The sequence below is a fragment of the Balaenoptera physalus genome, assembly GCF_965194825.1.
Source record: "Balaenoptera physalus genome assembly, chromosome: 8".
Taxonomy (NCBI): Eukaryota; Metazoa; Chordata; class Mammalia; order Artiodactyla; family Balaenopteridae; genus Balaenoptera; species Balaenoptera physalus.
This window is the reverse complement of record NC_138887.1, coordinates 54,105,710-54,118,370: the sequence shown is the minus strand read 5'-3', so window position 1 is coordinate 54,118,370 and position 12,661 is coordinate 54,105,710. Positions and strand designations below refer to the sequence as shown.

At 37.7% G+C, this 12,661-nt stretch overlaps 1 protein-coding gene across 5 annotated transcripts in view; it reads left to right on the top strand.

Annotated features, from left to right (window-relative positions):
* Positions 1-12,389, top strand: part of BZW2 (basic leucine zipper and W2 domains 2) — a 57,209-nt gene extending 44,820 nt beyond the window's left edge. For 3 of the 5 annotated variants that reach the window (XM_082472728.1, XM_082472731.1, XM_082472730.1), the window contains exons 8-11: positions 1,204-1,374; positions 3,201-3,347; positions 4,483-4,621; positions 11,119-11,312. In XM_082472728.1, the coding sequence (XP_082328854.1) occupies positions 1,204-1,374; positions 3,201-3,347; positions 4,483-4,621; positions 11,119-11,297 (636 nt within the window). In that variant the 3' untranslated portion in view covers positions 11,298-11,312. Of the gene's footprint in view, positions 1-1,203; positions 1,375-3,200; positions 3,348-4,482; positions 4,622-11,118; positions 11,313-11,925 lie in introns of those variants that run through there. The other 2 variants (XM_082472729.1, XM_082472732.1) reach the window with 1 other exon arrangement.
* The last annotated feature ends 272 nt before the right edge of the window (positions 12,390-12,661 follow it).

The window sequence follows — 12,661 nt, the reverse complement described above, 5'->3', positions numbered from 1 at the left end:
CTTGAATGGTAGAAAAATATCAGTGACAAAATTTCAGTCAGGTATGAAATGTTTGCTTTAACATGAATGTGTGTTTGATAGCTGCTCCCACCAACTCTGTTCTGACATTTTGAAACTGATGACTCAACAAGGCAAATTATGGGATGATGGTACAGAGAATACTGAAATTTGAGTCATGACAGAAGCCATCTGGCTATGTCCCTCTGCTTGGTGGCAAACTCGTTGCAGATCTTTCTTCTGAGATTTTTATTGAAGCCACATAGCCATTGGCCATCTATATATGCAAATCTAACCATCATAAAAGTTTGGATCTATTTTGTAGACTCTGCAGCAGTCTGAAAAATGCGAGAGCTTTGAAAATTGCCTTCCTTTCTTAGTTGGGTGTTGGCGTCACACAGGGTTAGAACATGACTAAGTGTTCCTGAGACTCTGCCGAGCTGTGTAAGGTGAAATGGAAGTGAGGTGAAAATATGAGGGCAGCCATGGTGTGCTGCTCTTTTAAAAAATTTCCAACAGAATTATGTAATGAATTGAAGAGATAGGGCGGATTTAGATTAGATCTCGCCATGAACTTAATTTAGAGCCACCATCATTAAGAGATACAACAAAAATTCCCTTTAGCTCTGAGCTGTTATTTTAGAATAATAGCAGCATTTTCCTTAATGAAATGCTGAATAGAAGTCCTTGAGATTATAATAGTCAATGTTGTTTTCCTCATATTATCTCAGATCATTTCAGCATTACTAAAACTGGCTTTGGTCTGTTAACTCATAGTTAAGGAAACAGTGTGGTTAATGATTTCAGTTTTTTCTAGTCAGTTTAAAATAATCCCAACGTTATTCAGGGTTATCATCTTATTTGTACTTAATTTAGCAAATTTAGCTCTGTTTTTGTACATGCTACACTTTGATTAAAGTAAAAGAAAAAGTAAATAGCAGTGCCAAATGAGTGAAACTAGCTTATGTAAATTGCTTAGCATTTTTTATTCTCTGTCTTTGTCAAATTGCCTAATTTTGGAAGGTACCTTAGCAGATGCTCAAGAAATATATCCGAGATTTATTCTTTTGAAAAACTCAATCCTTCTTCTTTTCTTCCAAATATGAGATACTCTAAGTGCTCTCTTAATATGAAAGTGTTGTTCTTTACGCTTGCTGAAATGTGAGTGGCATGTCGTATAACAGTCTCTCTTCTTTTCTCTCCCAGGAGCTCTTTCCAGTTAACAGACAGAGCGTGGATCATTTTGCTCAGTACTTCACTGACGCAGGTCTTAAGGAGCTCTCCGACTTCCTCCGAGTCCAGCAGTCCCTGGGCACCAGGAAGGAGCTGCAGAAGGAGCTCCAGGAGCGTCTTTCTCAGGAATGCCCGATCAAGGAGGTGGGGACCGTGGACTGACATCACTGCAAACCCGTTTAGCGAGACGGATGATGTAGCCTGTTCAGCACAAGCTTTACCTCCCTTAAGGAGACCTCCCTTTGTTTATTGCTATGAACTTGAGGCCCTTTTCATACCATTTAAGTGAGCTCGATTTCAAAGTATTGATTCAGACTCCTCCAGGATGTTCCAGAAAATAATGAGTATTTCCACACAAGTGACTTGTTTAACCAGGTTGCTATGGTTGTCAAAATGTTTCATCTGTTGAATAGATTTACTCTCCACTAGCAGTATATACCTCGATTTATGGTATTTTTCCCATTATATTGCAGATTACATAATATGGTTAAGTATTGGGTTAATGTATATAGGTTTTAATTTTAAGACAAAAAAGGGGTGATTTTGCATTCATATCATGGGTGAAGACCAGTTGGACCAGTGGCTCATTGGATCCCACTCATAATAGTTGCGTATTCACATAACATAAATACTACCTTTTTGTATAGCTATCGTTCATAAGGCTATGATTGTATCTTTTTTTTTTTTTAAAGTCCTGCCTGAAGAAAACTTCCTATTTGAACTTTAAAAACTTTTACATGATAATTCAAAAATTGCATAAAGAGTCGTTTCCTTTTGCCACTTACTCCCAAGTTCCAAATCCTCACTACCTTGCGTGCTCACAGCCTTGCAAGGTACCTTTTGCGGTTTAAGACTGGAGAATTCCAGACCGATGCTGTCCAGCAGGTGGAGTTGTTGGTCCTAAGTCTCATGGCGTTAAGGTCAGCAGTATATTCAGTAATCTTTCTCCAAGCAAACAACTTGAACATGATTTAACATGGGGGGAAAAAAAGCAAACCAAGTAACACTGCGATACCTTTAGGTGCAGAGATGTCACCTTTCTTTGCAGCTTTCCCCAGCCCAGCTGGGGGACTGGGACTTCCCAATTCCTTCTGTTCTCAAAGGCTGCTTAACCCACAGCTGACCCCTCTGTACCCCAGGCCAGCAGGAAAGAAAGCAACGTATTTTCATTAAAAAAAAGGAAGGGAGAAAAATAGCTGTACTACTCACAAAGTAGTACACGTGAGATGTATTGATATTATGGTTTTTAATCAGTTCTGAGGCCCTCACCTCTATTTGTGACTCTATGCAAAAGGAGAAAGACTTTTCCAAACAAGTTTAATATAAGATACACTGTTAAGCAGATTTTATTCCATACGATCAGGTTTTAGGATATATTTGCATATTTAAAAGTAATTCTGAAGGGAAAATAGCCTGCTGAGTGTTGCTGCTTTGATATGTATCATATAAAAAAAAAGTCTTTGCACTTTACAGTTTATTTACATGAGGCATGAGGATTATCAAAAGCGATAATTAAAGAATGAATTGCAGAGAATGCCTTGTACAAACCCAAGACATTTTTCAAGAGGTTTAACGTTAAGGATCAGAAGTAAAAATTCACAGCTCTGTTGCCTTCTTCAAACCCCAGAAAGTCAAGCTGGCTTAAATAATCTTTGCCCTGCTTTACTCAAAGGGGTTCCTGCCTGTAAAAGAATAGCCCCTAAGAAACCACGATTCTCTTTTTTTATTTTCTATTATCCAGCACCTCCTGGCCAGAGATAAGCCTATTACTTTTGGGACTAAAAATAAATCTGCTTTGAGAACAAATCATTGTGTTTTTCCTGCCTCTCGTAACTTGAGAGTATATGCCAGGAGGGGAGGAACTGAGCAGAATATTTGTCTGCCCCTAACCTTCTACTGATCGGGCATAGTGAGAGAGGAACTCCCCATCTGTCTGTTACTCTCTGACTCCTTTTTTTGGTGAAATTTAGGTGGTGCTCTATGTTAAAGAAGAAATGAAGAGGAACGATCTTCCAGAAACAGCAGTGATTGGACTGCTGTGGACCTGTATAATGAACGCTGTGGAATGGAACAAGAAGGAAGAGCTCGTTGCCGAGCAGGCCCTCAAGCATCTGAAGGTACAGGGTCCCAACGGTGCGCAGTCTCGGCTGCAGGCCAACTGCAGCTCTTAATACTGCGATGGATGGGTTCTAATCATAATTCTCCCACACTCAGTCCAAACATGTACTTCCTAGTGTTTTTCTTTTCAAATTTGCCACTACCTAAAATGTTTCAGATGTAAGAGCTTATGAAATACCTAAGGGTAAGTTCTTACTAAAAACAATGTCAGAAAATCCACAGAATAGTCATATATTCAATATTTAAAGGGAAATATAGTCTAACTGTTGGTTCTCCTTCTACATGACAAAAATTCTTAATGAGTATTTTTTAAGTAAACTACAAGCTGACATTAGAATTTGAAAACTGAGTGGTGGAAGAAATCAACTGATTGTGTAAATTGTATATTTTTTGTGGGGAGATACATATGTTTTTGCTTTTATTGTCCTCTCCCTATAAAAGTGTCTTAAGACAAGTGGAAGACTTAGAGCCTGCCTTCAGAGTTTACACGTGAATTGGGAAGTCAACAGGTACCTAGTTTAAACTAAGTAGGATGTAAATTCAGATAACTCTCAGTATTTAGGGGGACAGAGCAGTGAGTAGCCTATGCAGGTTAAGTTGACCAGGGAAGGCTCAGAGGTGGAGTTAAGTGTTGAGCTGAGTAGGTCTTAGAGAAAACAATAGCCAAACATCAACAACTGGAAGCCAAGGTCATTTGGGATGAAGGGAACAGTCTGAACAAAACCATAAAGATGACATGTGAGGGGTCTGGGATGTTTGGGAAGGAGACGCCCACTCTTCCAGTGGCAGAGCCACACGTCTGTGGTGGAGGGGTCACAGCAGCCCTGGGAACCTTTGGAACTTAGGAACTGTGTCTTATTTTCACAGGACCCATTAGACAGACACAGTAGCATAGCAGTTATCTTTAACATAGTCAGAATTTCATATTTGGTTTCTTTTAGCGGGTACAGTGAAAGAAATCTGATAAGGTACAGGGATAAAAAATTCATTTTGATTGGTCACAATATTAGAATAAGATAGTACTCAAAGTGAAGATTTTCTAAGCAAACCTCCAGATTATTGTTATGATTCAAGTGGTGTCGGCCCTGCACCTCCCACGAGAGTAAATGGTTTTACTCCCCACTTCTGTTCCAGCAATACGCTCCACTCCTGGCTGTGTTCAGCTCCCAAGGCCAGTCAGAGCTGATCCTCCTCCAGAAGGTTCAAGAGTACTGTTATGACAACATCCATTTCATGAAAGCCTTTCAGAAGATCGTGGTTCTTTTTTATAAAGGTGTGTATCCATGTCGTCCTGCCACTGTGTTTCTATGTTTTGTTGAAGCTTTTTGAGGGACAGAGTAGGGGGTGAGGCAGAGGGGGAAATAGGTTAATGATAGTCTTTGAGTTTTAGTGATGCAGCCATATTATGTAGAGAGAGAAGGTGCAAACACCATAGACATGCGTGGCCTCAGGAACCAGCCTGATTAGGCCCCTGTACACTTGTCACTGGTGGAAATTGCTAGAAGACTGGTGATGAACTAATAATTTTGGTGGGGAGGGATGGTGAAAAAGACTGTAATTACAAAAAATAAGGTCTGTTTTTGAATTGTAAGGATTAGCTATAACAACAATGATTACCAAATGTTTACATATAGTATGTGCATACCTTTTCAGATGCCATAAAGCTGACTTTAAAACTACTGAAATAATTAGCTTTTCACTTTGTATTTTAGTTATTTGGCCCAGCCATTCTCCTGTTTTCCAAGGAAATGGCTATTTTTAGAACTTCACATTTACTGTCTTGTTATTGTATTTATAAGGATTAGGTTGCCATGACAACTGGCACAGCCAGTTTATTAAAAATGAATGCTATTAGGGTTTGTTTTTTTTTTAAACATCTTTAGCTATTAGGGTTTTAACTGATCTCAATCTCTATACCTGTAGTATATAAAAAAAAATGATCCTGGACTCTTCTTTGGTCTAGGTTTTTGTAGTTTTATGAGGCGGGGGGAAAGGAGCACTTAAAAAATGATACGTTTTGAACATTATAAAATGTTTATTAGAAGTTACTGCTATCTTAAATGGCATAACACAGAAAAGGCTAAAGTATAAATTAATACCAACCAAATGTTTCTTTGCTTTTTGATGTGTTCTTAAATTTGTCTATTTTGAATGACAAGTTGGGCATTTGGAATGTAAAAATTTTACGTTACTGATTACTAGCTATTTTTAAAATGTTTAATAGCATTTCACTAAGAGTTTTAATTGGCTCTCCAGATTCTTCAAATGCATACATCTTGCCCACAAGGGTTTGGGTGATCTTTTGCTTTCTCAGCACTAAGGTATTTGGCACAATTTTCATATCAGTGGGAGACTGTGATGACTGCCAAGTCCCATTTGAAATTCAGTAATAGGTGTTTTTCTGTGGCCAGATCTGAATTGACCCTCTTGGATGTGGTCATGAGATAGCAATGTCTTAAGTCTAGGTGACCCATCAGAAGCAAACCTGCAGGTCCTATGGCCAACCCACCTGTGGTACCCAGGAGCCAAGAAAGAGAAGCAGCCCCCCTCAGCCAGTGGCCATTCTGTCCACACCGGCCACAGCTGGCTCCATTTTAAACTGGTAGAGAGGCCTGTGGGATAGGTTTCACATTCGCTTCATGAGTGGTCAATATTTTCCACTACAGAAAAGCAAACTGTTTATAAACTAGCTGCCTAAACACATAATTTCCTTCCTTGTTGTTTAATAGCCAACCCAACCAAACAGTGTCTCTTACCAAATCCTTGTTTTTAACTGAGATGTAGTTGTTTGAGCCTCGTCTGCAGCAATACCTCATTTCATTATTATACTTAATTCAAACAAACAAAAAATAAACTGCGGGCTTCCCTAGTGGCGCAGTGGTTGAGAATCTGCCTGCCAATGCAGGGGACACGGGTTCGAGCCCTGGTCTGGGAAGATCCCACATGCCGCAGAGCGACTGGGCCCGTGAGCCACAATTACTGAGCCTGCGCGTCTGGAGCCTGTGCTCCGCAACAAGAGAGGCTGCGATAGTGAGAGGCCCACGCACCGCAATGAAGAGTGGCCCCTGCTTGCCGCAACTAGAGAAAGCCCTCGCACAGAAACGAAGACCCAACACAGCCATAAATAAATAAATAAATAATTTAAAAAAAATAAATAAACTGCTTTTTATCAGTAAAGGCATGTAAGTGGCATATAAACTGTCAAAATCCTATTCTTCAAATTTCTCATTTTAACCATTAATGAATGCCAACATCCTTCCCCATTAAACTTTTTATAACAACTACTAACAGCTAGCAAAACTGATTGCTTTGAGTTATTTCCTATTCTTCAGCCCCAAATGCTCAGGAACAGTGACCTGAAATTATAAAATAACCAAGCAGTGGGCACTGAGAAGTAAAAAGAAGAGGCATTAGCTCTTCCTTAGGCCGTTGATTCACTAGGTAGTCAGCTTTTAAATAGATCGTTTCAGTTAGTAACGTCTGTGGCAAGTATGAGCAGGCCCAAGGGAACACAGGAGGATAAGTGTCAGGAACAGTTTTATTCTGACTCAGTTATTTGGAAATGAAATCAGGAAGCTTTTACAAATGGAAACCTAAACTGTATCACTGAAAAGTTAAAACTAAATGTCATTTTCTAGGTAATTTCATAATTTTCCACAAAATTATACATACAGGCTGTTTTTTTTTTTTTAGTAAAATAATCGCATTTTTTCTCTTGAGAACATGGAACCCTCAAGGAATGATTGTTCCATACTACTGTTAGGAGAGTTACTGTGTTTACCTTCCTTTTTGAATAGTACTTTTTACTTTGACCTTACTTCATCCAACAAACACTTGTGCACCTGGACACATATATTTCATTTGTTTTTATGAGGATTTGGGTGCTCTTGTTGTGTATTTCATATGCCTACGAAGGCTTGAGGACGGCATGTATTAAAGCACTCCTTTCCCAGTGCTCGTGTGCATGCGACTCACCTGGAGAGCTTGTTAAAACAGATTCCCCAGGGATCCTGATTCAGTGGGTACAGCATTGGGCCCGCAAATTTGCGTTTTAACAAATTTCCAGGTGTTGCTGTGACTGTTCATCCGGGACCACTGGTCTAAAGGGTATCGGATGCCAGAAGTGACAAATCCCATGAACTACGGTAACATGGTTACGATTATACTTATCATTAATTCCATACACACATATACATTTTACAAATATCAGATAGTGTCTTGTTTGTTTCTTTTATCTAGTGATGTGGATCCGTTGACATTTTGCTTTCAAGCAGGTTTTCAAAAATGTAATGGAAATCATTTCCTCTTTCCCCTTTTAAGTCTCTATTACATACACCCACCTTACTGTATTTCCAGAACTTGAGGATAACAGAAACATGAGGGTATGATTCCTCACGTCCCCTTTGAAAACCTAATTACTTAAATGAATGATATTATTTAAAGATTTTTAGATGTTTTATATAAAAAACAGTGGAATAAAAATGAATAAACTTTAAATAATAATGCTTTTCGGCAACGAAAGGAGAAAGTGGTGATTGGTCACAGTGAAGATTTACTTTTTGTACTAAAATCTAGATTTTTATATTTCTAAGGCAGTAGGAAAAATAGTAAATCCATCACTACTTTTTAAATATCACATTATTCACTTTCTAAAATAATTTTCTTTCTTCCTGAAGCTAAGTACCATAGTCTCAGCATGTAGGTCTGAAAAATATATAACTACCTTCTCAAGTACCATTGGTATCTCTATCATGGCTTTTATTGTTTGCAGATATTTCTTAGGTTAAATTCTGTTCCTCACGCACATTTTTGTAAAAGAAGTTTCTTATTCTTGTTCTAAAAAAAGGTTATTTGCCTTCTCACCATATAGTGCCAGCTTTCTTAAGGTAAATTATTTTTGACTTGTGTCCCTATGTGACACTGCTAATAAAAGGTACTGAATTTTCTAAGTTCCAAGTGACACAGTTTTCAACTTAAATATTTAAATAACTAACGTTACCTAAAACTTTGCAGTTCTCAAACCACTTTTACAATATTGTCTCTTTGACCCTCATGAAAACCCAAATTTTGAATTATAACTCTACACATTGAGACATATTTAGTTTTTCTCATCAAGTTCATCGATTTGTACATTATACATTTATTGAATGCAAACTAGATGGCAAGTCTTATGTTATTAAGTGCTGGGAATGAGATGATGAACAAAATAGTCCTTGACTTCCTAGATTTCAGAGTGTAGAAGAAAATCAAGAATCATAATCACCCTGTCAGTGGCTAAAATAAGGCTCATACAGATAGATGCTGATTAGGAGTGAAAGGATGATAGAGGAGGGGCCCCAGCTCAGAGCTGAAGCTAACTTGGAGAAAGAAAAAGGAAGCCTCTCAAGGGACACAAGTATTTCACCAGAGATGATGAAGAAGTTGGCCACATCGAGGGGAGAGAAGTGTACTGTAACGTGAGGGGGCTCTGTGCAATTGTAGAATGTCTTCCTTTCTTGCTGTACTTTTACTGATCCTCCGTATTCCTAGTATGCATTTTGGGAGATCCCAACACTTTGTCATCTTCATCTCCCAGTTATAATGAACTCCTCTCCCTACTTTTCCTTAGTGGGAAAAAAAAGTTCTCTCTCTTCTTCATTTGTCAAGGAGTTCCTTCCTTTTTAGATTAGACTTTTCCCTACACAAAAGTTGACTTTCTTTTTGGTGTTCGTGCTTTGCCTCAAAGTTGCCCTGTGTGGGTGCTTATGTCCCTTCTTTATTATTTATTCCCCTGGGACTAGAAATTTGGTCATGCAGCAGGTGTTTATTACTAAATTAGGTTCTTCTAAGAACTCAGCTCTGCACAGTTTGTCTGATTTTCAGTGGATGAGACATCCTATAAGTTTTACCGATCATGTATCGTCCTTTTCACAAGCACAGTCACTGACAAGGATTCTAGTAGTTGCATGGCCTCTTTCGGCCTCTGTGGGGCAATAAAACTCTCAACCTTCAGAGAATGAGCTCTGAACCTTCAGAAGGAAAACCTGAGACAAAGAGTATCGCTAAACTACACTCTCTGTTGCCTTTCCAACCTGTACATTGTGTCATAACATGATTCATTAAGGCGAGGAGAAAAAAGAGAATTTCTCTTTACATGTTTAATTCTATGTTTTGTTTTATAACATTAACAATAGCAGTTGTATAGTACATGCATATAATTTATAAAACAAAAGATACACGTATGTTGTGTGTACACACTCAGAATTGTCTTACTGATAGGGGAGCATGATCAAAACAGTTTGGAAATTATTGGTCTAAATCACAGGCATTTTAAAGATGTCATAAAAACAAATTATATAAACGGGACTTTAAATATCCATGTTTGAGCTAATTAGCATTCCTGAAAGAGTTCTGCAAAGCCATCTTACCCAGTAACAGGTCACTTCCTTGAGCTGTAAGGCATCTGCTCCTCATTGCTATGGAAACTGGACTTTGATGGCAAGAGGTAGGAGAATCCTTTCATCATTGTGAGTGGGGAGTGTGGAGCTGGAAGCACAAGAAACTAAAAGACTAGAAGCTAAGAGTAATTCCTTAGGGCTCCTGATTATAATTTTTACGTCTAGTGCTTATATATGAATAAATCCAGACTTCCTTCTTCCTTTGCAAAATGTAGTGTATTTAATGACCAAAATAAAAAATAAAACAAACTTTATATTTTCTAAAACCAATCATGTGCATTTTTAGTCAATTTGACCCCTTCAATTGAATCCAAGAGCCAATTATTAATTTTAAGAAAACAAAGTTTTTGTTATGAAAAGATCACTGATGTTTTGAATGAAACCAGTATCAAATCATTTCTCTTGTTTTCATAAGTTAAAGGTATATTTTAACTGCAAAAACATCATTAGAATGATTTATCAGCATTTGCAATGGATTGGGCAGGCGTTGGGGACAATAATAAATCCTTTTTATCTGTTTTCCATCTCATTTCCCACACCAAAATCCCAAAAGATAACCTATTAGAACATTGGCAAAGTCTGTAGGCTATTTTTTTCATATTCCCCTTTCTATTCTTAACATTAAATATTCTAAATTAATGGTAACTTGAGGGTATCAAGGCATATTTGTGGAATTTAGAGTTCTAGGTAATAGTTAATAGATAACACTTTTTGTTTCTCTCCCAACAGTGTACAAGGAAAACATTACTCATGTGATTTAGATATTGTGCTGTGGGAAAGTAAATTTAGGACTTAGCGATAGAGTAATGTAGAACTTTGGATTATGTGTGTATTGGTCCCATGGTACACCCAGGAAGCTCATCATTATATTTAATTATTAACATTATTATTGCATCCTGTCTACATTTTTTTCATTTGCTTTTTTTTCCTCCTAAACTAAATCGCCTTAAAAGACCAGTCATTTGTGGTTGCTGCTTAATCAAGATGTGTTTGCAGTTGGTGGCAGGACACAGAGTGTTCTGAAATGCTAGAATTGCTGATTCATTGGCAAAATTACAAAATAACCTAGTTTCCTACCAGCAAATTAGCACTGTGAGATTTTCAAGTCCCAGTCCCATCACCATCACTACCCTAACTAGTAAAATACATAGGGCACTGCGCTGTATGGAAATAAGCTTGGTTCTTGTCTTCTGATAAGTTTCAATACGAATTTCTTTTATAAAAGAGCTTTAATATTTGAAGTGATTGCTTTCTATTAAACTGTAAGACATGAAGTTGCTTTAAAACATGACATGTATGTGGTAACTTTGAAACCTTTGATTTGAAATTGCAGCTGATGTGCTGAGTGAAGAAGCGATATTGAAATGGTACAAAGAAGCACATGTTGCCAAAGGCAAAAGTGTTTTTCTTGACCAGATGAAGAAATTTGTTGAGTGGTTACAAAACGCAGAAGAAGGTATGATTCCATTTAACAACTCGGGTGACCATTTAGCAAATCCTTTCTCACTATAATTCAAAATAGCTCCCCCCTCCACAGACTTTTCTTGCCTTCCTGAAACTAAAGTTCTGAGGTGTGTTCCATATCAGACATTTTGTCCACCTCTTAGCCTTCCTTTCTGAATCAAGGCAATGAAAATTGCTGCAAGATAAACAAAACAAAACCAAAACCTCTTAAATTATCCCTAATTTAAGGGACAAAGAGGAAGAAATAATCAGCAGCTGTGAAAGGAAAAAAAATACATTTGGCTTAATCACATTTATGGGATTATATCGATTTTTATAGCACCTTTACCAGTTGACTGGTGTTTAAAATGGCAATACAAGTTGGAAGAACAATAATGATGAGACTTAATCCAACTAAGCATGAAAAGTTGCAGATCCAGAAAAATATAAATAGTTTTAGTCACCAATAATATTTCTGAGCACGTTGCATTTTTAGAAAGGTAATTTCGTTTAAAAGCAAAAAGGAGCAAAAGTTTGCTGCCTGCCCTCATATATGACTCTCTTACCTAGTAAATGGATGCCTAGGCAAAAATGTCTTTTTTAGTGGGGGAGGGAGATAGAGTAGAAACTCTTTCATGGCCTTATTTAAAGGTGTCTCAGAAGAAATGACCTGACTTTTCTCTTTCTTCTCTCCTAGAATCTGAATCTGAAGGTGAAGAAAATTAGACGGCTCAAGAAGCACAATACCTAGGTCACCACACAACACTCTTACTGGGAATGCTGAACCATTTGAGAAGAGAAACTTGGCTTCTGTTTTCACAAAGGAAAAAAAAAAAAATAGGATAGGCTTCCCTTGTGCAGAGGGGGAAATGGTTTTTGTTTTTGTTTTGTTTTTAAATGGAGCCCTGAGGCATCAGCTATTATACTTGGGACTCTACCTCTCACTCACTATATGCTAACTTAAAGCCATTCAGCAGGGAGTCCAGCAGGTGTCTGAAATTAAATACTCCACAGACCCCTCTTTTTTAGCTGTATTTTTCAGGTACTGTGTGGTGAATGCCCCACTGGTGTCTATTACAGGGCCGCTTTGGTAGTTGTGTATCTGCTCGTGTATGTGATTTGACAAACCAGTTTTTTAAAATAAATGGCTTTTTAAAAATCTGGGCTTATATTTTCAGAGCTTTTATTTCTTTACTGTCCTGACTTCTTACACAGATGACATTTCAGTGTTAGGCTTTTTTTCCCATCCCAAATGCTGAACTGTTCTTGTCTATGAAAACCCTTCTGTTCCTTTTATCATCATAACTAATGCACTTCACTTATCTTTGTAGTGAAATAGAAATCAACCCCAAAATACAGGCACATAGCAGTAATATCAGGAAGTGATATTATTAATAATAATTATTATCTATATATGAGAATGTCATTTTCAT